Source organism: Papilio machaon, chromosome 22 (assembly GCF_912999745.1).
Source record: "Papilio machaon chromosome 22, ilPapMach1.1, whole genome shotgun sequence".
NCBI lineage: Eukaryota > Metazoa > Arthropoda > Insecta > Lepidoptera > Papilionidae > Papilio > Papilio machaon.
Genome location: NC_060007.1, coordinates 4,879,730 through 4,907,309, shown reverse-complemented (window position 1 = coordinate 4,907,309; position 27,580 = coordinate 4,879,730). Strand labels below are relative to the sequence as shown.

Sequence of the window (27,580 nt, the reverse complement as noted above, 5' to 3'; positions counted from 1 at the left end):
TCTTTCGCCCTGAAGATGAAGATGGACCCCTGAATGATCCGAAACTTGTCGGTGCCGTCACCGGACGATCATACGTGAGTTAAGCCGTACCTAATTAATTTATTATAATGTCTCGCGAAATTTTAAATAATTTAACGGACATCCGTCGTCCAAGGAATATAACACGATGTAAAAATACGAACAAAATTTGAGGATGTTTGTGCTCTACTATTCTGCACTGGGTCTAGAGAATCCTAACTTATGGGAGGCTTCTCGGTGGGGTATATGAATAAAGGATAGACTAGCGGTTGCAATCAATATTCGGTCTTTGAAATAATTTCGAAAACTATTTCAATTGCTTTGTATCAAAAGGAGAACAAATATTATTCAATCTCTATCTGTTTAGATCATGTTTTCAATTACTATTTCAATCTTTAGATTTGTTAAATTTGAAGCAATTTTTCCAAAATTGCTTTTTAGAAATACCGCCCATAAACTATACTTCGTTACAAAATACAGTTTTAAACATTTTGAACAATTCTCTTAGAACTTACTCTCTCTTTTTAGCCGACTTCAAAAAGAAGGGGGTTATCAATTCGACTGTATTTTTTTTATGTGTGTTACCGCGAAACTCCGCCCTGGTGGTCCGATTTTTATAAAAAATATTTTAATCGAAAGGAAGTGCTTGCAGATGGGTACCATTTTTTTTTTGTTGTAAATATAATTTAAAACTACTCACATAATTTTTACTGTTCAATATCTTGTAATGATGATAGTTTTAAAAGAAATAAAGAATTCTCATCAAGAAAGTATTTTATCTCCATGGCAAAGTGTACAGACGAAATTAAAAGTACAAAATGGAAGCTGCAACTTTGGAAACTGCTTACTAATTTAAGTTAATACTCGTAGTTGATGCAAAGTTATTATTCGAGTACATGATTAATTACAAATAATGTTTTTGTTTATAATATTGTTGAAACAGTAAGTTTCATATAACCTTGTCATCTGTCATTATCTTTGAAAAAAAAAACATATAAGAAAGAATTATAATATGTTTCGGTAGTACTCTACGGTTATATTTAATGTTTTACATAAACCTCTTTGTCGTAGAAAATATTAAGTTTTCGTGTCACGATTTACGTCAACGAATGTAGTAATATTTCTTAAGGCAGAAGCCACGTAAACATTATAATGAAGTTGTGTGGATTTACATTTTGATTGAACGCCGCCTCGTCTACTGGAAGGAAGGTGCGACGTGCTAACTTAACGAAAATTAAGAAGAACGATATCTAAAAAATATTTGGTACTATTTTACCGCGGGCCAGTCCACTGCAGAAATATCAATACAGAAACATTTTAAGCGACTTATTCAGAAGGGTAAATTTTTATGTAAGTAGGTTTTGACGTAAATAAGTCAGTACCATTGAAACCACCTGTTGCTTAAACGGATGCACAGAATTGAACGAGTAAGATGTCAGTCGATTTATATCCCTTCCCTTAGTGTCATACTTGTACACTCAGTCAGATTTTTTTAGCTTTTTAATCAATAATTATATCTTTTATCGTGCAATAATCAAACAGTTTACTTATAAGTCATTAGGTGAATTTTATTGCACTAGCAATAATGATTAAAAAATAAATTACATGCAAAATATTCGATTAATTTTAACAAGATCGCCTTTTTAAATCTGAAAATAACATTCGGACTTTCAGATATCGTGTGAAAGTTTTTCCACTTTCAAAGTGACACTTGTTCTCGGCCCGAGGCGGCATGTCGGGACATCTTGCGCCTTCGACTTTGAGATTTGCACTGGGTGCAAAAATATGTAGAAATATTCACTTACATTGAAATGATTTCTTATTCGTCTGAATTCTTTTATTTGAGTAAAAGTAAATCGACAATTTCTATTTCTCCCTTCCTTTCATCCTCCATGAAATCCATTTCCCCTTCCCATACTTTCCTAACCTAACAAAAGCCTAACAAAAGGGCGGGAAGGGGAATGTGACTTAAATTGGACCTGCGGCACGTACACTAATTTTCGAACTTTCCGAGTGTAAAATACACGCAACTGTCACGGAAATATTCCTAATAAATCCTCTGAGCTTAATTGAATAAAAAAAAAGAAATCGGGGTAAAAATTATCCTATGTCCGTTTCCTGGTTCTAAGCTACCTGCCCACCAATTTTCAGTCAAATCGATTCAGCCGTTCTTGAGTTATAAATAGTGTAACTAACACAAATTTCTTTTATATACATACTAGCTTATACCCGCGACTCCGTCCGCACGGAATAAAAAAAAAAAAAAAAACGGGGTAAAAATTATCCTATGTCCTATTCCTGGTTCTAAGCTACCTGCTCACCAATTTTCAGTCAAATCGATTCAGCCGTTTTTGACTTATAAATGGTGTAACTAACACAACTTTCTTTTATATATATAGATATAGATATCTGATAATATCTATTTGAGTATCAGATTAAGCGTACGTATAAAATCATCTTGGAATTAACGATTTTCTTTGGAGCTCGTATCTTTTATTTACAAATTTTAGGTCTTGATTGAATAAGCTACAAATGTAAATGTGAGGAATTTCTGCCTGTATCGACAGTTAAATATTATTGCAAGCCAGAGAATTTACACTAGCCAATAAAATAATATAAAGTGACAATATATGACAAAGTTTTCAAGTTATAGTAGTATCAAATAACCCACAACAGTGCACCGAACAAGTCGTTTGGAGTCGAAGCTAAGACGAATGTTTGTTGGGAAACTTTAGAGTTCGAACACAGTGACATTGGACATTTGAAATAGCATCGATAATATTTATTTAACTTAAAAACTTACGACTTCGAAACTTTAATAACACTTTTAATATGGATTTAATTAGAAATACTTACATACTTCATCTCATTGTGAAACAAATAATAAGACATTTAGTCTTAAATATTTAAGTAAACAAAGTGAACTTCTAGTAACAATGTTTAAAACATGTTAATCTGTAACAAGCAATGCACATCTAATGTAATCAACCCGCAACATTGCTGTGATTAATTTGGCAGGCGTCGTTTGTAGACTGCGTTTGTACGTTACAACAACCTGAATGCTACTAAAGTTATAAATACAAATGTTTGGATGTATGGATGGATGTTTAGAAGGCTCAACGGATCTAGCTGAAATTTGACATAAATGTATAACATAGTCTGGAAGAACAAATAGGCTACTAATTAAGTTTTTATTTTTAAATCCGCGCATACAGAGTCGCGGAACGGTATCTGAATAAAGTTCGAATTAAATAAATATTTAACAAGATGATGTCCTGAAATTAAAACATAATCAGACCTATTACTTAGAATTTTTTTATGCATGAATAGATAGATCTAAATTCTTTCACTCTTTGTAACCGAATATCGACGTGAAACATTTCCACAAAACTCCAGAAAAGTCTCGAATTGTTAAAATGTACAGCAAAGAAGATACGAAGAAACGCCTTGCGACACGACGCCTGAGGCTGGATAGAACTTTACCGATACCCACGAACAAATGTAAGTCTAACAGTTGAATACTTTGTGGGTTACGTCCTGACATTTTAGCTCAAAGAAATAAATTTTATGTAAAATGGCACCTAGTTTTAAGAAAATCTCTTAACCGTTCAACTATTTTACTACTTATCGCGACACAAATCACACGTTTTAAGGTATAATCGACAAAAAAGTTAAAAAAAGACATCCAACGACAAAAAATAATCCATCTCAAGTAAAAAAAAAACCTTGAAGACGGTGAGATTTTTTAATACAAGACTGTACTGGATTCACACGATTTGTTCTTAAATTGTAACCAAAAAGTTACAAAAGTAAATAATTGCAATAATACCGCAAAGTAACATAAGAGGCTTTTAATTTTCCTTTAAAGTTCGTTATTGTTATAAGATTTATAATCCAATTTGTGTGAAATTGTTTCCCATTTCACGTTCGCAGACTTTAAATTAATTGTTTTGTTTTGAATGAATGTTTAATTAATGTTTACGAACTAATCGATTTAAACATTTTACCTTTATTACGTCACACACACACACACAGGCACAACTCACGAATGCAACCCAGACGGGTAGGCAGAGGTTACGAACCTCCATTTGGTGGGGCCAAATGGACCTCAGCAATCCACTTTTCGCTATATCGGAAGACGTAACATGACGGGTAGCGAGCCGCGTCGCCGTCTTTTTTCCCGGGAATTCAGACATATATGCGGGTTGCATCACGATGTTTTTTTTCACCATACGAACATCGGATATTACGTCACATTTTGTAAATTTTAGCAAAGCAAAAAATTTACTAAAAATCTGGATTCTTATAAAAATATTATGTTATAAAGAGTAAAGATTTGATTGTTTGTTTCTTTGCATTGAAATGACACCGAAACTACTCAATCGTTTTGAAAAAAGCTTCACTATCCTCGGGTGACATCTTACTAATGTTATAAATGTTTAGATGGATGGATGGGTGGATGTTTGTTTGTAGGTATCTTCGGAACGAATCAATGGATCTTGATGAAATTTAGCACAGATGTAGAACATAGTCTAGAAGAAAACATTGTTACATTACGTTTTTTTTAATTCCGCGAGCAACAGCTAGTAGGCTATATTTATTACTAGATTTTCGCGGGCAACTGCCAGTAATAAATAAATGCAAAGTACTCGTAAAACCTAATTTACAATTCGACATTTCATTTTCAAGTCATTGAAATCAATAAAGATGAGTGAGTTTTAAGAAAGTTTTTAATCAGCTTAAAACTTGTAGCAGCGCCTGAACGAGCGTATTTTACATAAGCCAATAATATTGACTCACTAAAATCTTCTAGTCTTCTAGTTATTTAAAAAATGGTACCCATCTGCAAGCACTTTCTTTCGATTAAAATAATTTTTATCAAAATCGGACCACCAGGGGCGGAGTTTCGGGGTAACACAAAAAAAACCAGTCGAATTGATAACCTCCTTCTTTTTGAAGTCGGCTAAAATTGAATGGACCGACCAGTTTAAAGTTTAAATCTATTCTTTATAATTTACATTTTGTTCTTATTTAATTTTACAGGAAACAGTGTTTTTTTGCGTATAATATGTGTTCATTGTTTACTTCAAAGGCCACAAATTTATGTTTTGCATTCCACTTATTTCTTTGCATAATCCACACATTCAAAAGATCAATAACAAAATGAATGCAAGCAAAATGCAAAGCAAGTTTCTCTACTTGATAATAAATTAAACACTGATTACGATTATCATTGCATATATCTTAATCAAAGTCTGATAACATTTCCATATAAATAATGTTTTCCCTGTATTTATAAGCATAATAATCTAAATTAGATAACAGTAAAATGTCTTACAAATTTATTGGTGAAGTTGAAAATATAAATACTAGTCAATTCGAATTTATTAGTAAAGTGTTAAATGAACAAGGATATAAAGGTACAGATGTGAATATACAAAATGTTGGTAAAAAAGGTGATAATTACGGATCTCGAGTGAAAAGAATCGAAGTAACATTTGAAGATGGTAAAGAATTTAAAATGATAATAAAAATAGCACCAGAAGACTCTATAATACGAGATCAAATAAATGCGAATGACTTATTCAAAAACGAAATTACAATATTTAACAAACTGTTACCGAAGTTAAGAGAAATACAAGTAAGGTATGGTGTACCTGATGAAGATATATTCAAATATCCCATTTGTTATGGAACGAATGATGAATTGTCAAATGAAATAATACTACTCGAAGATCTTAAGATGCGTAATTTTGAAATGTTAGACAAAACAACACCATTAAGCAATCAAGCCGTCAAACTTATCCTTAAGGATCTAGCAAATTTCCATTCTTTATCCTTCGTTTTGAGGAACAAAGAGCCTGAGTTATTGAAAAATTTTATGGGCACGTTAGTAAACGCAATGCTAAATGAAAAAACAATAGCACAAACTCAAATGTTTTTCGAGTATACCTTGAATGATTTGAAGACTATATTTGATAATGACAGATATAAAAATGTTATCACCGATGTGACTCAATATTTAATCAAAGGTTGGATGAAATTAATGAATACTGACGCAGGGTCAAAGTACAGCGTTATTCAGCATGGTGACTTATGGACTAACAATATCATGTTTCAGATGCAGGTTCGTATTTACTTTAGCTGAAATAGCTAACACTAACATCTATATATATAAAAGAAAGTTGTGTTAGTTACACTATTTATAACTCAAGAACGGCTGAATCGATTTGACTGAAAATTGGTGGGCAGGTAGCTTAGAACCAGGAAACGGACATAGGATATTTTTTACCTCGTTTTCTATTTTTTATTCCGCACGGACGGAGTCGCGGGTAAAAGCTAGTTTATAATATTAAACATAAAAAAGGTAGATGTATTGTAGATGAAGATATGTAGATGATATTATCGTGCATCGTTATGACCCGAAAATATGCCAATTGATAAGTTTAGTGTGATTCAATAATGTTTATTTATATTTCGCCGAAGAACAATCTGTATCCGTTTTTTTTTTGTTTGTTTGTTCGTTCGTTTGTTTTTTTAATTTTAATTATGCTATCTTTATCAAATCACTTGATTTTTGAGGCAATTGTTTTGCGATATCAATAACAAACATGTAACATTTGTTAGCCTAATCATTTAGGTAATAAAAGTAACCGTCCCTATAATTTTCTCTGACAAAACAGAGATAATAATATGTTTTAGACGCAGTTTTTGGTCTCCGAAACCTACGGTAAGATGTTTAACCAGACCAAATAATAATCTACTATGTAAATTTCCAGGAAGACCAGCCTATGGACTGCATATTCATTGATTACCAGCTCTCCCGAGACAGTCTACCAGTCTCAGATATCCACTACTTATTATTCAGTTGCACGGACTATCAAACAAGGTCTAAGCACTATCATGAGTGGATGGACTATTATCATTCGGAACTGGATAGATATTTATCATATTTTGATCTCAAAGTTAATTATGTTTATCCAAGGGATAAATTCGATGCTGATTTGAAGAGGTACGGCAAACCTGGACTTGGAATAGCATTTGTTATGGTTAATATTGCACTCAGACAAACACAAGAAGCTCCAGATCTGACAAATATAGATGGTACAAATCTACCTGATACTCTTAAAGTGCGTTCACTTATGGATAAGACTGTGACATCGATTAAAGAGCGAATAGAAGGTCTGATTGAAAGCTGTTTCGAATTAGGATATTTGACTGAACCATCAAAGGCAACATTTAAATAGATTTTCATGAAAATATTCAATAACTATATTCCAAATCTTGTATATAAAGAAATGGGAAATTGACATTTTAAAGTTATTAATTACCGATTAAAGATTTTATGTGTTTTCGTACATGAATCCATGTATAAAAAAACATTTTTTTTATGAATGTCATACAATATCACTACATTTTAACATTAAAAAACTATTTACATATGGAGTTTTTTCATTTACCCTTTTTTGTCAACTACTGGGTAAGGTGTACAAAAATTTGACTCAAAATATGAAATAACTAATTGTAATAAGTCAAGTCACTCGTTGAACTGTCACTTAAACCTTATATATATCTGTACCAATCTTAAAACCTTTTACCTTACCTCATTAAAAGCTCTGATAGTACACAAATTCGTCCAACATCTTAAGAAAAAACTTAAAAATAAAATAACAATAATTAACATAAGAGTAACACAAAAATATAATGAATTAGAACAGTGAATAAGCAGTGTCGGAGTTCGGAGTACCTTAAAGCTAATATACTAAAATATATATACAACAATAGTATTGTAATTCACTAATTACAAGTAAAACAAGTTATTAAAATTGTTCTTTGCAAATTTTACACACATTTTCAGTGTACAAAATCATAATTGGTCATTACACGCAGCGCCTGCTAAATTACAACGAGCAACGTGTTGCGGCTGGTTGCAGCAACAAAACACAACAGTGTGAAATTCCTTGGGAGTTCGTGGTAAATAAAGTGTTATTAAGAATATTATTGGTATTGTTCATACAATTCTAGCAATTTTTTTTCTACAAGAAAAAATAAAAAGTATACGCGATAAAAAAAATAACCTAGGTGTTTCTAAAGAAGCAGATAATGATTTTTTGAAGAGGCCATCTATCTGTCTACGATTGATAGCTAAATCTAAGACTTCCCAAATAAATGCTATCCTAAAAATAATTACAGCTATTCCTATAAATGCACTTAAATGGAACGGTATCGATAAAACTAATCGCATCATATCTGTGAACGTAAAAATGATAAAACCCAAAATAGATTATGTACAAAAATATTTGACTGTATTTTTATAACAATTCAAAGTGATAGTAAAATGGTTTACAACTTCAAAGGAGAAATAGAGGGCATTAATAAAAGTCAACTCGAATTCATAAGTGAAGTGCTAAAAAAACAGAAGTGTCATGGAATAGAAGTTTCAGTAGCCAACGTTGGAAAGATAGGAGACAATTATGGTTCACATATCAAAAGATTCAAAGCAGTTTTAAAAGATGGTGAAGAATTTCAAATGATAGCAAAAATTGCACCTAAAACTATGATACTTAGAGATGATAAGAATATAAATGATATATTCATGAACGAAATTGTCATATTTAACGAATTACTACCGAAATTTAGAGGACTACAAAAAGATTATAATATACCAGAAGAAGATATATATAAATATCCCTTTTGTTATGGAACTCTAGAAACAGCAGGAAATGAAATGATTCTTCTAGAAGATTTAAATGTGTCCAGCTATACGATGTTAGACAAAACTAAGCCCTTAAAAAATGAGTATGTAAAAACTGTTCTTAAGAATCTAGCAAATTTTCATTGTTTATCCTATGCTTTGAAGAATAAGGAACCGCAAATGTTTAACAAATTTATAGGAAGATTAGTAAATGCAACTCTTAATTCAAAATCTATAAATGAAACAGAAAAATTATTCGAGAAAACTTTAAACGATTTACTAAAAATATTTGATGATAATAAATATAGATATATAATAAACGACGTAATGCAAAATTTAATCAAATCTTGGATACAATTTATAATGAGTGATTCAAGTTCAAAATACAGTGTAATCCATCATGGCGATTTGTGGACTAACAATATTATGTTCCAGATACAGGTTAGTAAGCATTTCATCAAAGAAATATTTTTCCTTTCTATTCTTTACTCCCGAAAGGTTGCGTTGAACGCGTTTGAAATAGTTTATGGTATAACTTTTTTAAAACAAACCTTATTAACTTCACCGTTTAGATTACATTCTACATATAAAATAGTCAAGTAACTGTGTATTTAATTTTAAAAAAATATCCCTTTATCAGAATTATAACAATATATTGTCTATTGTCTTTATATTATCTGTCTTTGTATATCTTTTTCAGAATAATCGCCCACTTGGATGTATACTCATAGATTACCAGCTCTCTCGAGATAGCCTTCCAGTTTCTGATATCCATTACTTCATATTTAGTTGCACCGATTATGAAACTAGATCCAAGCACTATCATGAATGGATAGATTACTATTATTCGGAATTAGACAAATATTTGAATTATTTCGATCTTAAAGCGGATTGTATATATCCTAGATATAATTTCAACGCTGATTTGAAACTATACGGCAAATATGGATTGGGCATTGCTTTCGTAATGATGAATTTCTTGTTGGGACAAAAACATGAAGCAAATACAACAGAAGTTATATGTACAAACGGTGTACCAGATAATGTTAAAAAAGGAAAATTTTTAAATGAGAATTTAAAAACAATTAAAGATCGTATTGAAGGCCTTATTAAAACCTCTTTAGAGTACGGATATATATCTTATAACCTAGAAGCAAACAATTAAAAAAGTATATCAAGATTTCACAGACTTTTCAACAATAAATAATAATAATTATATTTTTATACCAATGACTTAAAAACCTTTTGCTTTTTTTTGCTAGTAACCACAATTTTAGCTCTGTTTTAGCGACAAACTTTCGATTGTGGATTTTTGTTTTATTTATCTACTAGCTGTCGCCCGCGACTCTGTCCACGCGGAATTATAAAAAAAATTGTCTATGTGTTCTTTCAAACTATGTTCTACATCTATGCCAAATTTCATCAAGATACGTTCAGCCGTTCCGGAGATACCTTCAAACAAACATCCATCCATCCATCCATCTAAATATTCGCATTTATAATAGTAGTAAGAAGTAAGATATATGGTAAAGCATTGAGAACATCATTTTTTGTACTAAACGTTTCATTAAAATAATCAGGAGAAAATTGTCGAAGGAAATGAACAAATACGTCAAATCCAAATGGATAGAGGTGGATAGTAGCTGATAGAACTTAAAGATCGTGTGCAAAGATTGATTAAAAACTGTTTTGACTATGAATACATCTATAACATAGAACCACTTTTACTAAAATTTATTTATTTTATAACTTTTCATGTTGTTTTTAACAAATAAATTCAAATCATCTATTCGTATTTCTACATATCCCATAACCAAATTGAAATAAGAGTATTTCAAAAAATAAAATATTTTGTGAACTAACATTTCTTCGCATAGTCAAAGGTTAATTGGTACATTAGTTTACCAAAGAAAAAGAATTTGTGTATAATATCTATGTCAATATATCTAGTAATAACCACTCAATAAAGCTGCTAAAGTATAACTTGAATCCATACGCCTGCGAAATTATTCCTAGCAAATATATCTGCTTCTTGCCTCCTGCACTATTGCGACACAATCAATGAAAACGCTAAATTTTAAATTCGGATATTTGCCTATCATGAAATGCGTTTTGATTTTTCAGAAGATAAATTCGTCGTTAAAACCTATATAAGCGGTATCTAAAACAGTCTTAACACTTTCACTGCGGAACAGATCTATGTCAGTCTGAAGAAAACTATGTTCTTCTATCTTGTGAGGCGATTATCACGGGTGCTTATAAGAGCTCCACAGAGACATATATATATTTCAGCTTGTGGTCAAAATTTTAGGCCTACAACGCACTGATGGTAAAAAACATCCGCTGAGTACAGCCTAGGGAGTAATTCGGCCGCAGTCCCAGCAGCCGGCGTACCCTTGCAGCTTTCCCTGATTTATTTCTCATTTCCTGTTTGGCAGATCCCGAGGTGAATCGAACCTAAAGAAGTTGGGTGCAAGGTAATTTGAATAGTACCAAAGATGTACCGCAGCCTGGGTATTAAAAACTTTTAATTTGATAAATTATATGAAGTATTTAATACCTTAATCTTTTGTCCCACATCAATTGTCCCACAATACAAATTAGTCATAACAGGCATATATCAACAACAAAAGTAATCAAATCCTAGATAACACATGTTCATAAAAGACGCAGAAACATATTGATCATCACTGTCATTCATTTGAAAGTACTAAAGCGAAATGATTCTCAATATTAAAGGAGATCTAGAAAATATAACTAAGCGACAATTAAAATTTATATGTGATGTGATCAGCAAACAAAAAAACGTAGTAAACGAAGTGATCATAGAAAACGTTGGTGAGAAAGGGGACAACTACGGTTCACAAGTTAAAAGAATAAATGTTCAGTTTGAAAATGGTAAAGAGTTCAAAATGATAGCAAAAGTGAGACCAGATATTATGAAAATAGAAAATGAAACAGTGAAGTCTGTATTCATTAATGAAATTGTCATGTTCAACGAAGTACTGCCAAAGTTCAAAGAGCTGCAAGAAAACGCATGTGTTCCGAAAGAAGACTTATTTAAATATCCCCATTGTTATGGAACTCTCGATGAAAGGGACAATGAGATTATTCTGCTAGAAGATCTGAGTGTATCCAATTTTTTTACGTCAGACAAACTTAAGCCATTGGACAATAATACAGTAAAACTTGTTCTCAATAATATAGCAAATATGCACTCTTTATCATATGTTTTAGGAAGAAAGGAACCGCAATTATTTAATAAAATTTTGGATACTTTATTCCATCCCTTGTTTCATCCTGATAATATGACTCAGTCAAGAATTTTATTGGAGAATATAGCGAAAGATTTTGACGCTATTTTTGAAACTAGCAGATATCGAAATATAATTGTTGATGTAATGCAGAATTTCGTTAATGCTACTATGAAATTAATATCAAGTGATAAAAAATCGAAGTACAGTGTTATTCAGCACGGAGATTTGTGGACTAACAATATTATGTTTCAGATACAGGTTTGCAATTATATCTTTACTACGAATCGTTATCTAAGTGTTACAAAGACTTTATATTTGTTTTTATATTTGTTAAAAAGTAATATTTGTTTATCTTGAAATTAATCGTACAAAATAAAGTTATCAACTTATCAATGCTAAACTAATTGAATATTTTCTTTCAGGATAATCAACCAAGTATGTGTACATTCATAGACTATCAACTGTCCAGAGATAGCTTACCAGTTTCTGATATTATTTATTTCGTATTCAATTGCACAGACTATAAAACACGATTGAACCACTATCATAAGTGGATGGATTTTTATCATTCAGAATTAGACAGACATTTATCATATTTCGATCTTAAAGTCGAAGACGTATATCCAAGACAAAAATTTGACGCTGATTTGAAACGATACGCTAAAGCAGGATTAGGTATGACATTTTTTGTGTTAAATTTTTCATTAAGATCATCACAAGAAGCACCTGATTTAGTGATGGAAGATATTGACGGAGTTAAGCAAATACCTCAATTCAAAATGGGAGCATTAACGGACAAAACTTTTAAAATAATCAACGAACGCGTCGAAGGTGTTATAGAAAGCTGTTTGGAGTACGGATATCTAACTAATATATGAATAATACAAACATAATTATAATAAAACATTGCCTCTGTGTACAATTTTTATTTTTCTAAAAAACCTATTTGAATTATAATTAAATCACTTTTAATCATGTGTTTAAGAAAAATAAAAACTGTGATTATGTCTACTTATTCTTTAGATTTTATTTCACTAGTTGCTGAAATTGTTATGACATACGATAGGTTACTACAAGTGTTAAAATTACAATGAATTATATACTATATGAATTATTATTATATACTAGAATTCTACATTTACATACAATACTGCAAAAATAAAAAGTTTGTTGATTTTATTAATTTAAAAATCAATTAAATTTTCCACAGTAACCTATGAAGATAAAATGAAGATATTTTTAGAAGAGATCTCAGATTAGGACCTATACCAATGACTCATGATCATGTGATGAGTCACATATTGTATATCATATAAGCATATCTAAATACAACGACATTCAAAATTTGATAACGGAAAAATATATAAATACCTAACGAAACTGTTCCTCACAGTGATAAAAGTTTTATAAATTATAGCAACATGTCTTACGTGTTCAAAGGAGATTTAGATAATATAAATGAGCGGCAAAAAGAATTTATTAGTGAAGCGTTAAGAAAACAGAACTACACAGGTACTGAAGTGAGTGTAGAAAATGTTGGCAAAAAAGGTGACAATTATGGCTCTCAAGTCAAAAGAATCAAAGTACAGTTTGATAATGGTAAAGAGTTTAGAATGATAGCGAAAATAATACCAGACGCTATGAAAATGCAAACTCAAATGAATGCAACTGATATTTTCATTAATGAAGCAGTCTTATTCAATGAAGTATTACCAAAGTTTAAGGAGATGCAAATAAAGTTTGGTTTACCTGAAGAAGACGTACTCAAATATCCATTATGTTACGGTACTACGATGGAAACAAACAGTGAAATAATATTATTAGAAGATCTCGTTATGTCAAATTTTACCATGTTGGACAAAGCTAAGACATTAAATAATGAAACAGTAAAACTTGTTCTAAAGGATGTAGCAAAATTTCATGGAATGTCATATGTATTGAGATACAAAGAACCACAAATGTTGGACAAACTTTTAAACTCATTGTTCAATCCAATGTTCGATCCAAAGAACTTTGATCAATCAAAAATGTTCTTTGAACAAATCGCAAGAGAGGTGATAACAATTTGTGATAGTAGTAAATATAGAAATATTATTGTTGATATAATGCAGAATTTAACTACACCATGGAAAAAAATAATTGCTAGTGACAAGGGGACGAAGTACAGTATTATTCAACATGGAGATTTATGGACTAACAATATTATGTTTCAGATTCAGGTATGATATAATGATAACTGCTAGTTAAAAAGTTATTAAACGTTATTTTTTCCTCCAAAAAAAATTAAAGCCTGCTGCACTAAATTTAATTTAAATAAAGACTATAATTTTATAATTCGTTAGAAGTCCAAGTTCATCCATGTCATTATTACTTATCGTGACTATTACTATGTTTAACTAATCTTAATTTTGTACATCGAAAATGTGATAACCTAAAATTTATATTTTTTCAGAATAACCAACCAGTAAAGTGCATATTTTTAGATTACCAAATGTCTCGTGATAGTCTCCCACCTTCTGATATTCATTACTTCATATTTAATTGCACTGACTATGAAACAAGATCCAAGCACTACCATGAATGGATGGATTATTATCATTCAGAACTGGAAAGATTTTTAAATTATTTCGGTCTTAAAGCGAGCTATATTTATCCAAGAGATAAGTTTGATGCCGATTTGAAGAGATACGGCAAAGCATCTTTAGGTACATCATTTTTTGTACTAAATATCACATTGAGAGAAACACAGGAGGCAGGAGATTTGGTATTTGAAGATGACGAACAAATACCAATGTTTAAAATGGGAGCAGTTATGGAGAAAACTAAAGAAGCTATAAAGAATCGAATTGAAGGACTTATTCAAAGTTCTTTGGAATTTGGATATTTAAATGAAAATTTTCCTTCTATAGAATCATCAAATTAAATTTTAATCTCACCATTGCAATTGTTTTCATTTATCAAATTACTATATTAGCTAAATTTTTGGTTGCAAGAAGGAAATCGTATTCAATTTTAACCCGGAGGTAACCTTATAGGGATTCTTTATTTAGTACTTAAAAAAACAATTGAATTGTCATATTTCTGAAACATTGCTTTTTTTTTAAATGTTCAACTATTACTTCTAATTATTTATTCATTTTTCAATCCGTAACCTAAGTAACTGAATTTACATCGGTAAAGTAATTTCGCTTTTCGTATACACAAATTTGAAGATAAAAAGAACCATTCTTATCAAAGGAATGGCTTAAAGGCATTGCCTAAAGAATCGTGCATTTTTTTGTATAAAATTGTGCTCCTTTGTAAACAACACTGTTCTGATTACGTAGGTACAAGAGTGTATAAAATAATGTTTTCAATCAAAACATATACTAACCGAAACCAACTTTGATTTTTTTAAATATAATTTCTTTTACATGACTTAACTGGTCTATAACATTTTATGGCACAACTTGTACACAAGGAGCGACCGCTTAGATGTTTTATTCTTCGGAATTTCGTACATAGGGTGATGAGATTATGCGATTTGAAGATCAAATTTTGCCGCAACTAGCAACAGTCAAGAAGCTGTATATGTCAATAGAACTACGCACTTATCAACTCGAGTAGCGAGTATCGCCAATTAGCAACAGTGAGCCTAAAACAAATATTTGTGACAATCGCCTTCGTATCGTCACCATCAATTATGTTAAAATCAGTACGAGATTTTTGGTGTACTTTCTATATATTCAGTCTCGTAACGCCCACTGCTGGGCATAGGCCTCCCCCAAAGATCGCCACCATGATCGGTCCTGTGCAACCCGCATCCAGGATACTCCCACAACCTTGACCAAGTTCATCTTGCGGGAGGCTTGCCCACGCTGCGTCGGCTTGTACGTGGCCGCCATTCCAGTACTTTGCGGCCCCATCGGCCGTCCGTTATGCAGGCAACATTAGGCGGCTCAAAGTCACAGAAAGGGCAATGGAGAGGGCAATGTTCGGAATTTCTCTACGTGATCGTATCAGAAATCGTGTACTTTACGCTGCACAAATTTCAATAAAAAATTTGTCGATGACGATACGATGGCGATTGTCAAAAATATTCGTGCCCACAGCCTTCAGTGACTGCAATCGGTAACTGATGTGTTTGTACTATTATGAACTAAAAAAATGTAATAGGTAATATAATTAAGTTAAAAATGTAAAAGTAAAAAATGTGAATATAGAAGGAATAAAGGAAGAAAGAAAGGAAGAAAGAAAGAAAAAACATACATAGGGGTTACTCATCTTTTGTTGTTTGTTTTTCATTCAAACGATATGAAACAAATTCATAATATTATTACAGCTGTTTATCTGATAACATACTAATACTATTCACTTATTCAGTGTAAAACAATGATTATTCTAATCTATGTCGTAAGAAGTTATTTTTATTTCTCACTAGCTATCACACGCGACTCCGTCCGCGCGGAATTTAAAAAAAAACGTGATAAATAGCCTATGTGTTCTTCCAGACTATGTTCTACATCTGTGAGAAATTTCATCAAGATCTGTTGAGCAGTTACGAAGATAACCTCAAACAAACATTCATCCATACATCTAAACACTTGCATTTATAATATTAGTAAGATTTGTTGTTTAAATGACTCATAGTCTATTTTTCAATTTAAATGTGCTTATAAAATTATGTTGAATGCTGTTTTTCTATCCATTGCTGCTTAAGTGTAGCAATTATTTAATACAGTTATTACAATTTATACATATCTTTCAATGTATCGACATCTTCAAGTCGATTACAAAATACCTTATATTTCTTTCAATTGGTTCCGTTTACTTTAAGTTTTGTTTACACTATAGTCCTACATATTACTATCACTGTTCTAATACAAGTGGCACTGCAGTACCCAACGTATATTGTTTTATTTTGAACAAATAAAAGGTAAGAATATTCTTAAATCAAAAGCAGACCTTCAGGCAGCAGACTTTGGAAAAGCAAAAATAATGTACCCGTGATCCTTTGTGTCAAACGAATTGCCTTGGGCTGTAAATATAGTCTACTCTTTTCTTTACATGTTCTACAATGTTTTATCTTTCAGTAATCTCTTTGACACTTATTGAAAGTTAAAATGTATGATATCACGAGATTTTGACTGCGCGAAATTTAAAAATAAAAATAATAAATAGTGTTCTTCCAGACTATGTGTATATGCTCAAGATCCGTTGAGCCGTTTCGGAGATACCTTCAAACATCCATCCATTGAAACATTCGCATTTATAATATTAGTAAGAAGTAAAATTAATAGTAATGCATCTACAACCTTTTAACTTGCAGTCTGTGGGCAGAGGTGCACTTTTTTTAAGGTGCGATTTTACGGGACAGACACACCAAACGGCAGACAGCAATCGACAGTAATAATTTTAATTTGGATATGACTGAAATTGATGCGCGACACTTGAAAACATAGTTGCAAGAGTTATTAAATTGTCAATTGCTCGTTTATCACCTTGTACTAAAAAGTAACATAAAACACAAGACACTTCTATCACCATATTGTCGTCGACATATCAATGGAAATTCATATAAGTTTTTATAACAGATAAAACATTTTACTGCCATAATATTCATCTGAGACGTGACACAAAGGGAATTCTCAAAAGGCTTCTGAATAAAAATACATTCAAAAGCAATAAAAGAAAACCAAGAGAAACATAAATGTGTTCGCACGTTCTCTCAATTATATGTTACAAGAAGACGTATTTTGATTCGACAAATCTTACTAATATTGGATGGATGATTGAATGTCGATGAAATTTTCCATAGGTTTAGATAATAATCCAGAATAACACATAGGCTACTTATTATGTTTTTTTAATTCCGCACCGACGGAGTCACGGTATATGTTTCGGTCATCATCACCTTCCTGTCTTTATCCCACTCACGTAAAGTCAGCGCACTAGATTTTCGAGCCAGATAGATCTATCCTCCGCAATCTTAGTCATTAACTTCAATTGCATTTCATGTCACTCTTCATGGAATCCATCTTTCTTAGCTTTCCCCCTATCGGTGTACATGTTACATTAATTATATTTGATTTTTCCCACCTCATATTCTGATACAATGCTAACCTTTTGCTTCTTAATTTTTCTACCACTGCTGCTACTTTCAGAGTCACTCTCTGTTCGGTTATTTTTATTAACCGTATTGAAACACATTATTCATAGTTAGTTTATTTCACCGCCAAATATAGTCATCCTTTATATTGTCTTTGAAAAATCAGAGTCAACAATATTCCTGTACACGTGTTTGCAGTAGAAACTCATTATATGCGTCAAATTACAATTTCATAATAAAATTACGTAAAACTCAAAGCACAAATGGTTGAACATCATTAATAATTCGCATTATTAAATTCCTAATCATGAAAACGTAATCGATAACACTTTCGAATGTTCAGAACGAGTATCGAGTGAACACGGTGAAATCGATTTCATTTAATCGATTTTCTAGTTCAATCCATTTTTAGTGTCGAACATAATGCGCGTTGAAATAACAATTTTTGTGGTTATGGTAAATATTTTGTGTTATTTTAGTATATCGGTTATGTATAAAAAATGTTATATACCAAAGTAATGTTAACAGATAATTTTATATTTGCAAAATGTAACGAACGGGACAGTGTTGTAATAATTTCAGATTTTGCTCTCTGTTAAATAAAAAAAATTAGTATGTGATGAAACTAACGTATAATTTTTTCATTCATAAAATCTTATCCAAGTGTATTTTTTACTCTTAAGATATATCAACTTAACAACTCGTAAGAAAAATATATACTTAAAGTTTTAAATGTTGTGATTTTTTTATATTCAGTTAACATCAGCTGTAGCGTTGAAGTTTGTTGAAGACGATTTGCTATTGTTTTGGCGAAGAAGTAAGTGTTTTTTTATAACATTAATATCTATAGAATAGGGATAAATTATATTTTTAATATTAAACTTATGTCAACTATTAAAATAGCTGTAGTTATTAACAACAATACAACTATTAACTGTAGAATATAGTCTGGAAGAACACATAGGCTTTTTTGCGACGACGGAGTCGCGGGCGACAATTAAACTTATGTCAACTATTAGGATTAAAAGTTAAAAGGCATTTGTATTCTACGATATTAATTGAATCAAAACATGAGACTATTATTGCGTAATTATTTACTAATATAAATGCGAAAGTTTAGATGGATGGATGGATAGATGGATGTTTATTTAAAGGTATCTCCGATACAGCTCAACGGATCTTGATAAAATTTGGCGCAGATGTAGAACATAGTCTGGAGGAACATATAGGCTTTTTTTGCGACGCCGGAGTTGCGGACGACATCATCACACACATAAAAATATTATTCAAAGATACAATGATAATTTAAAGTAATTATATGAATCGTAAAAAGATGACGAGGCAATTTTTAAACGACTTCCAAAAAGTAGGTGGTTGTCAATTCGTCTGTATTTTTTTTCAAGAGATTCAGATATGATACGAGTTACTGTTTTAAACTAAGATAATTTGTTACAATGACATGCAGTTATTGGACAAGACAAGTTGATACTCTTATAGAACTGAATGCTGAATTTTTCGAATCAAAAAACATTTTCGATGTAAAAAACACTTTGCTGTACACCTGTATTTTATAAGTTCATATTATTCAGTAACCAAACAGTAACATGCAAAGATTTTGTTACAGTCTTTAGTGAATAACTCATAGAATTCAATCCGGAATAGCCGATAGATTACTCAGTTTTTATTGCAGGCTACAGCTAGTGTAAAATAACTTTTTTGCTTCCAGCTGACACTGGCCCATGTGAACCGTTTACTACGTTTCGAATGCAATGCAATCGATGTGTGTGTTCTGCCGACGCTACTTTGTTTTGCACCAAAATGTTTTGTGGTAAACCAGGTGAGAATTAGTACTAATGTTCCTACTAGTTTTCATATTAAGCTCGCTACACACTTCACCTTTAACTGTACAGTTAAAACCGAAGATGTATAGCAGGCTTAAACTACTTTTTTTACATTTACCAATGTCAAATTTTGTTCTAGGATCTGAGCACAATAAAATAAGCGAAGAGAACGTATAATTTACTGATATCTGTGGAAATATATTTGTTACATAAATAGAAAATTTATTATATAGGCTTTTTATACGAATAAAATTGATTTGATTTTTTCGTAGAATATGTTTTTAATTTTACTTCCAAATATTTTAATACAATTCTCAGTTCATTCACCCACAAGAAAAGGGTTCTGAGTCTAATCATGATTATATCCTATATCTAAATGGTACGAAAATTTGTTATAAAACAATCTTTTTACAATGTTTTTAATCGACTTTCCGACATTCAAGAAAAAAATTGTTCTGAAAGCAAGCCATTTGAATAAACTCTTTAACTTATCTAAATTTCCGCGGAATATTTTTAAAAGATAATGTAACAGATGAAAGATAAAATTTATTTGATACCAAAAAGAATGACTGTACCTTTTCCGTTACTTTTCAATTCTATTAGTTGACAATCTTACTAATATTATAAATGCGAATGTTTGGATGGATGGATGTTGGTTTGAAGGTAACTCCGGAACGGCTCAACGGATCTTGATGAAATTTGGCACAGATGTAGAACATAATCTGGCATAATCTGTTTTTTTTTAATTCCGCACGGACGGAGTCGCGGACGACAGCTAGTATGATTATATTTGAAACATATTTTTAAACTAGCTCTCGCCCGCGACTCCGACCGCGCTGAATTAAATTACAAATATACGTAATAAGAAGCCTATGTGTTCTTCTAGACTTTATTCTACATCTGTATCAAATTTCATTAAGATCCGTTGAGTCGTTCCGGAGATACCTACAAATAAACATCCATCCATCTAAACATTCGCATTTATAATATTACTAGCTGTCGCCCGCGACTCCGTCCGCGCGCAGTTAAAAAAATGGGGGGGGGGGGGTATGAAAAATAGATGTTGGCCGATTCTCAGACCTACTGAATATGCTCACAAAATTTCATGAGAATCGGTCAAGCCGTTTGGGAGGAGTACGGGAACGAAAACTGTGACACGAGAATTTTATATATTAGAAGTATGATAATAATTAACCATTCAAGTTAGTCACGTGTGGTCTTCTATCATTAAAATCTAATCTTTACTAAATTTACCTTACTTTATGATAAATTTACCAACTAAAATGTCTGTAATATGCACCAAAAACTATAAAACCGGTAAATCCGTGTGCTACGAACTACCCCCAAGCGTGCTATGTGTTGTCCGTTATACAAATTATTTATTTCACTTGACCATTATTCAAATATGAACTTTACAGTTAAGAAGTTACGGTTCATTTCTTATCATATAAGTATGTTTTGCCGTAAAATAAATTAGTATAGCCTTTGTGCGCAAACTTATATAGCTTGTTTAAGACCTTGTAAATTATTAGTTTATTAATCCGTTTAGGTGCAGTTTTATCGCATCCCCCTGTATTTTCATTGCTGAAACATCTGTATAAATTATCATTACTTTTTGAAGGTATAGAGATAGTACATGTTTTTATCCGACTCCGAAGGATGTTTTCGAGCAATTTGTATGTAAGTCAATTCCATTGTGATCCATTGTTACCTCTAGTAGACCAAACGAGTGAGTCGATTTTCATACGTGGGGTCTTTTTCGATTCCTATTCTTCACCTGCAAGTCATGAGACAGTCAGTCGAATTTTATAGTTCTTTGAGTTACAGATTACAGATAATGCCAACACTTTTGGTACACCTGTCCACTCAAACTCAGTATATTCTGCAGTTTGCAACTGTACTGTCGTAAGAATAATTCAAGATTCAAGTTAAACATAACCTTTGCTGCTCCTATATTCCCGCGGGCTCCCAGCTATCGTTTGTTCTACGCACACACAGAATTCGAGGCACAATTTGCTCTCTCGAATACATTTCACGCGTGAGTGTCCCTCAAGTTAAAACCTGTGTGTTTTTGTAAAGAAATATAAACTCTTTTCAATTGTAATAAAGATTATTATCATTTGAATACTGTCTGAAATTTAGAAGAAGAAAATAATATACGCTTAGATGTGAGAAATTTCATTTGAGACTATTTCGCGATTTTCTTCTAGCTCCCTTGAGGACTTAGCCGTTGATTTATCTTAAAAATAATATTTGGCTATATTTTTTCTTTTGGATTTTCTTACAATTATGAGATCATAATCTTCGTTTAAAACATATCTTTTTTATCAAAGGTGACAGGAATGAGTAAATCTATTTATATAAAAGAAAGTCGTGTTAGTTACACTATTTATAACTCAAGAACGGCTTTACCGATATGACTGAAAATTGGTGGGCAGGTAGCTTAGAACCAGGAAACCGACTTAAGATAATTTTTACCCCGTTTTCTATTTTTATTCCGCGCGGACGGAGTCACGGGTAAAAGCTAGTGTTTTATAAATAAATTTTACGATGTCATTTTAGCAAAAGTAACGGAATTTCAAATACATTTTGATTTAAGTTACTTCGATTAATATGATAAATAAATATATTGATAACCATAGGTGGGCACAGTTAATCAAAAAGTTAACTTCGTTAATCGTTAATTCGTTAAATAAAAATTTAACTTCGTTAATCGTTAAAGCGTTTAATTTACGAAAATTTAACGCAAGTTAAAGTTAACAGTTAAAGTTAATTTTTGTTTATATTACGAGTATAAGGCGCAAGCGGGAAATGGCCATATGAATAATCTCCGAATCGTATGGACCTATTTTTTCGAGACTTTCAATAGAACTTAGGCTATTTTTTTACTGCGCTTACGAAATCTCGGGCGATCGCTAATCCTATCTATAGTTTAGTTATAAAATATACTAAAATATAATTTAGACAATAGGAGCAATGTACTAATGCCTGTACCATAATAATGACATAGCATGCACTAGTTACACACACTTATATACTACACTGACAATGATGGACAATTGACTTTTTCAGTCGATTTTTTTATCGACAATCCGACGTCACGGAATTAGAGAGCTAATTAAATTTAGACAACACAAATTTTCTATTAAACAGTAAGACATGTGATAATATTCAAAAGAAAACAATCAAAACTTTTGTGCAGTATTTACATTTATCTGTTACTATTTGCACCCGGATATTCATTTGCTCATACTCCAACAACTGAACATTTAATTTTATGTATAATTTGGTAATATTTTTTTATTTTATTTTAGCTAAGGGCCCACGAACAGACTTATCATTTTTTACGTACTTTTTATTTATTAATAAAACTTCTAACATCAGAGGAAACTTATTATAACATTGATAAATAAACTATATAACCAATCCTGTGATACATCTCAACGCATCAAACTATACATCTGAGATGCCTTCGATAACTTATCGAAGGCATCTCATTGTTATATGTTAAATCAAGTTAAATTACTCTCAGTGTATAGATCATAAGTTACAAGACATAAAACCCATATTTCTAAACTGGAAAATATTCAACTAAGGTTTGTTAAATTACTTGTGGATAAAAAAACAAAATCAAAATATAATCAGGTCTCATTTACAGTTTTTAAAATATGTAAAATACTTCCTGTTAGTGTCAAACATAAATATTTAATTGCAGTTAACAATCGTGAGCATACTTCTTTTTTTTTAAATATACGTAATACCTACAATACCCGAGCAATGATTGCAGGTAAATATATGGTGCCAAGGGTACATAATATATACGGAGACCGAACTCTTAAAAAACGTGTACCGTATATATTTAATAGTTTACCTGCAGCCATTACGGATGAAAGTATCAAAGGGAAATTAAAAAAAAAAATCTCAAAAAATATTTATAACATTCATTGCCATAACTTCTTTTCTCATTACTGATATCATTATACTTTCTTTAAATTTATTTTAATTTTAATTACCATACTTATCTAATTTTATTTTATATTAATTTAAATTAAATTTATTTTAATTTTAATTATCATACTTATCTAATTTTATTTTATATCAATTTAAAATTAAATTAATTTTTTTGATCCCACAGTCAAATTATTTTATATAATTTTGTGGGACATAGTTCCATTTTAGGTTTTTATTGTATTGTAAATAAATAAATAATAATAACGAAAACAACCGATCGCGGGTGATGTCTTCTCTCTTTCTTATCACCTATAAAATCGTTATAGTTAATTAGTAAGAATATCTTTTGAATTATTTTCAACGACATTCGATTAATTTTAAAATAAACTTTCGATATACGTAAAAAAATCGATGTCTTTTTGTAAAGGTCACTTGTGGCGACATTTCATATATTAAATTTAGTATAACACAGTTTAACATTATTTTACTAACATAATTATTTTATCTTTTTCCTCATTCTTTCTCGTTTTGTCGTATACTTTTTTTGTAAACAAACAAATTATCTTCGCTATTGTCTTTGCGCAGCGCACGTGCATCCCCGACCATTAGAAGGGTTGGGGCCATAAATCCATCGAGTTCGCTATCGCATTCTCTGTGCGGCTGTCCATTTGATCCTTTGTTCATATTTTTGTTGTTGTTAAAATTATTTTTCGTAGAATATGAAGAAGCCCCAAAAAAACAAACGACGGTAATAAACACCTAAATCCCTTTTGTTTTTGAGGAACGTTTATTGCGTGCACATTTCGTCTTTCGAATTTTTAAATTTATTTTTCATTGTTTGTTTCTTATCTACGCAATGACAAAAAAATCCTATTTGTACGCTTTTTCAAATGAACCATAAACTATTTTTTTTAATGTTTTTTGTTGTCTTTAAACTCCAACATTAAAATAAACATTTTTGTCTGCAACAAACTTTAGTTGTATTTTAGGTACGACATTGAAGAGTAATGCACACTCGATTATTTTGATTGCTATTCAACGCAGAGTTTATCTTTTTTAATCGATTTTGCGTCTCACGTATAACAATTATTGTATTAAGAGTAAATTGTTTTCGAACCTTATGTTGATTTTTAGCCGACTTCAAAAAGAAGGAGGTTATCAATTCGACTGATTTTTTTTTTTATAACAAAGTCTTGTTCTAAAAAAAGTGATGTTAAATAAATGAAAACCAGTTTAAATGTGAATAAAATGTAATAAAGACTTTTCGAGATATTTGTGTAAATGTGAAATAATTAATAAACTTTGAAGGTGTCTAGCGCCTAAACTTCACAATATTTGATAGAGGTAAGTTTGTTTAAATCGTCACTATTTTCTAACAAGGATTCTGTGTTCTTCTGTTCTTTTGATCACGTCTATCCCGGCCGCTCGGTGTATTGTATAACATGCATCACACTCACTCGTTCTCTCTCGTTCTCGTTCACCATTCGACTCGCCGACGGTCGCCGAACATAGCCGAACTTACGAATGTAGCCTGATGCATAATTTAAATAAAATGACAACACGTCAATAAGTGTATATTGTAACAATTAACGGACTAAATTAACGGAAGTAGAATTTAACGGAAGTTAACAAGAGCGTTAACACTTTTTGAATTTAACTTAAAAGTTAATCCGTTAAGGAAAATGTTAACTTCGTTAATTAACGATTAACGGATTAACGAGTTAATGCCCACCTTTGTTGATAACTCAAAGCTGAATCGCAACCCTATTATATGATTGTACATAACACAGTTGATATCGTTTTAAGATGTAAATTTTAAAATAATCGACAAGGATCTTATGTCCGTCAGAAAATATGTGAACTAACAATGTCAACTTGACAGCGTCATATTTTGACCAATGAGGGAGAGACAGCTGTACAATTTAATGTTGCCATTTCCATAATTTCGAAATTCCATAAAAATACCACAAATAATGTAGGTTAAATTGCTAATATGATTGGATGTATCAATTGTAAGGAATTACTACGATAACCCCGATCATAAGTTGAAAATCGTTTGCTTGGAGTTGCAACATTGACTACTTTCAGAAGAAGTTAAGAAATTTTGATTTCACTAGTAACTCTTAAAACTTGTAAGCACACCTCTTTCAAAGTCAAATAACTGCCTTAAGAACTTTGTGGGATTATAAACTATAATTTATTAACCCTAAGTTTCACAACCGTTAAATATGATACAGCTGTAAAAATACAAATGTCTTTTTTTTTAAGAAAAAAGAAAGTGTTACGTCATATATTATGATATATTCTAACTTAGCTAACATAGCACAACGGTTAAAGTGTTGACTATATTAGATTACGAAGTTATTAATTCAATATCAGAAGTGTTCGTGTTTACCAAATGTTAGCGGAATTAGACGCCGCGTCCGAAACTACTGGTTACTTAAATAGCTAGAGCTCTACGGGCGCGGTGTGTAGTTGCTCACTACCTTTGGACGTATGTTACACCGTAGCGTAATCGTCACTGATTAATGCTGGACGTTTTTCTATAAACAATGATCTGAAGTTAAGTGACTGCTACTCATAGACTTTTGCAAAAACATAAAGAGGACAAATGCTATAGACATTGGACAGAGGAGAGAATTAACCAAAAAATATATTTCCTAGTCATTGTTAAGTAAGAATCTTACCTCTTTATAGTTACCTTAATTTCGAAAATAATCGCCGAATTATGGGGCAAAGATAAAATAAGTTCAGAAGTAATTAATCTAAAGGAGGTATGATATGGTTTTATAATTTAAACAAATAATTGCGATTCAAAGATAGTTGATTTATTTTCTATAGTGCCTTTTATAATGCATTATGTATGTAACATTATTACAAGTAACTTTTTTACAAAATTCTGGCAACCCGTGGTCAGCGTCGCGCTGCGCAGAGCACTCCATCCGCATCCCGCTACGCCCGCAGCAACTCGCGCAAAGTTAAGAGCCCCCAAGATACCTGTACACACTTTACCAAAGACAATCTTTAAAAAACCATGAACAAAGATCTCATTTATGTTCGCTACTGTGTGATAGACGGTCATGTTTAATATTCAAATTAATAGCGAGGGATTTAACTGCGCGAGCAATCAATTTGCGGTGTAATTCGACAAAGCGTTTCGTTCCGTTCGCATTCAATTAGTTTTGTGTAGTGGCTGTGAAGTTTATATTGAACGCTTTGTTGCTCGACGGTGCATTATCGAACTAACGAATTTCGAGTTTAAATCGCGTTAGTTTCCAATGGTTACGTTGTTAGTTCAATTTGTTACATTTATTATTCACAAGGTTTTGAATTTTGCATTGTTAATACTATTCAAAAGCTTAACAACAATTTTAATTATTGCTACATGTTTTATTTATATTTTTATAAAATTTATCAAATATTTGCTGTAAAAGGTGACAAACAAATGAATAACCAAAACAAAACAAAATATGACCAAAAATGTGCTGAATTTATTCAAAAACACATTTATACGCTATTTAATTAAACACGTGTTTCAACCTTTTGACTGCCGGCTATTGATATTATAAGTACGTTGTTATTTTTTTGTCAAGATTGCAATTCGTAAGTATAATCAAATTCCAACAATCATAATTTCTAATAATGTCTAATATCAGCGTGCGATAAAAGTGTTGACATACGTTTAAAGTAAAATGCAATTGAAACACTAAATTCTTTATGCGTGATCTTT

General features: G+C 31.4%; 4 protein-coding genes across 5 annotated transcripts; all 4 read left to right on the top strand.

Annotated features, from left to right (window-relative positions):
* The first annotated feature begins 5,341 nt into the window (after window positions 1–5,341).
* Window positions 5,342–7,339, top strand: LOC106708220. The gene is made up of 2 exons (XM_014499697.2): window positions 5,342–6,145; window positions 6,798–7,339. Exons 1-2 carry the CDS (start codon window positions 5,348–5,350, stop codon window positions 7,263–7,265), a joined length of 1,266 nt encoding a protein of 421 aa, XP_014355183.2. The 5' UTR covers window positions 5,342–5,347; the 3' UTR covers window positions 7,266–7,339.
* Window positions 7,340–8,286: 947 nt separating this feature from the next.
* Window positions 8,287–9,897, top strand: LOC106708212. Its single transcript, XM_014499690.2, has 2 exons — window positions 8,287–9,154; window positions 9,414–9,897. The coding sequence occupies exons 1-2, from the start codon at window positions 8,357–8,359 to the stop codon at window positions 9,876–9,878; spliced, it is 1,263 nt and encodes a 420-aa protein (XP_014355176.2). The 5' UTR covers window positions 8,287–8,356; the 3' UTR covers window positions 9,879–9,897.
* A 785-nt stretch (window positions 9,898–10,682) lies between these two features.
* Window positions 10,683–13,253, top strand: LOC123722262. 2 transcript variants are annotated; one of them, XM_045683524.1, is made up of 3 exons: window positions 10,683–12,228; window positions 12,393–12,645; window positions 13,181–13,253. In XM_045683524.1, exons 1-3 carry the CDS (start codon window positions 11,434–11,436, stop codon window positions 13,228–13,230), a joined length of 1,098 nt encoding a protein of 365 aa, XP_045539480.1. In that variant the 5' UTR covers window positions 10,683–11,433; the 3' UTR covers window positions 13,231–13,253. The 2 variants fall into 2 exon arrangements, with proteins under 2 accessions (XP_045539480.1, XP_045539479.1); XM_045683523.1 differs by lacking the exon at window positions 13,181–13,253 and having other exon boundaries at window positions 12,393–12,875.
* Window positions 13,254–13,315: 62 nt separating this feature from the next.
* On the top strand, window positions 13,316–14,902 carry LOC106708211. The gene is made up of 2 exons (XM_014499689.2): window positions 13,316–14,189; window positions 14,423–14,902. Exons 1-2 carry the CDS (start codon window positions 13,392–13,394, stop codon window positions 14,891–14,893), a joined length of 1,269 nt encoding a protein of 422 aa, XP_014355175.2. The 5' UTR covers window positions 13,316–13,391; the 3' UTR covers window positions 14,894–14,902.
* The last annotated feature ends 12,678 nt before the right edge of the window (window positions 14,903–27,580 follow it).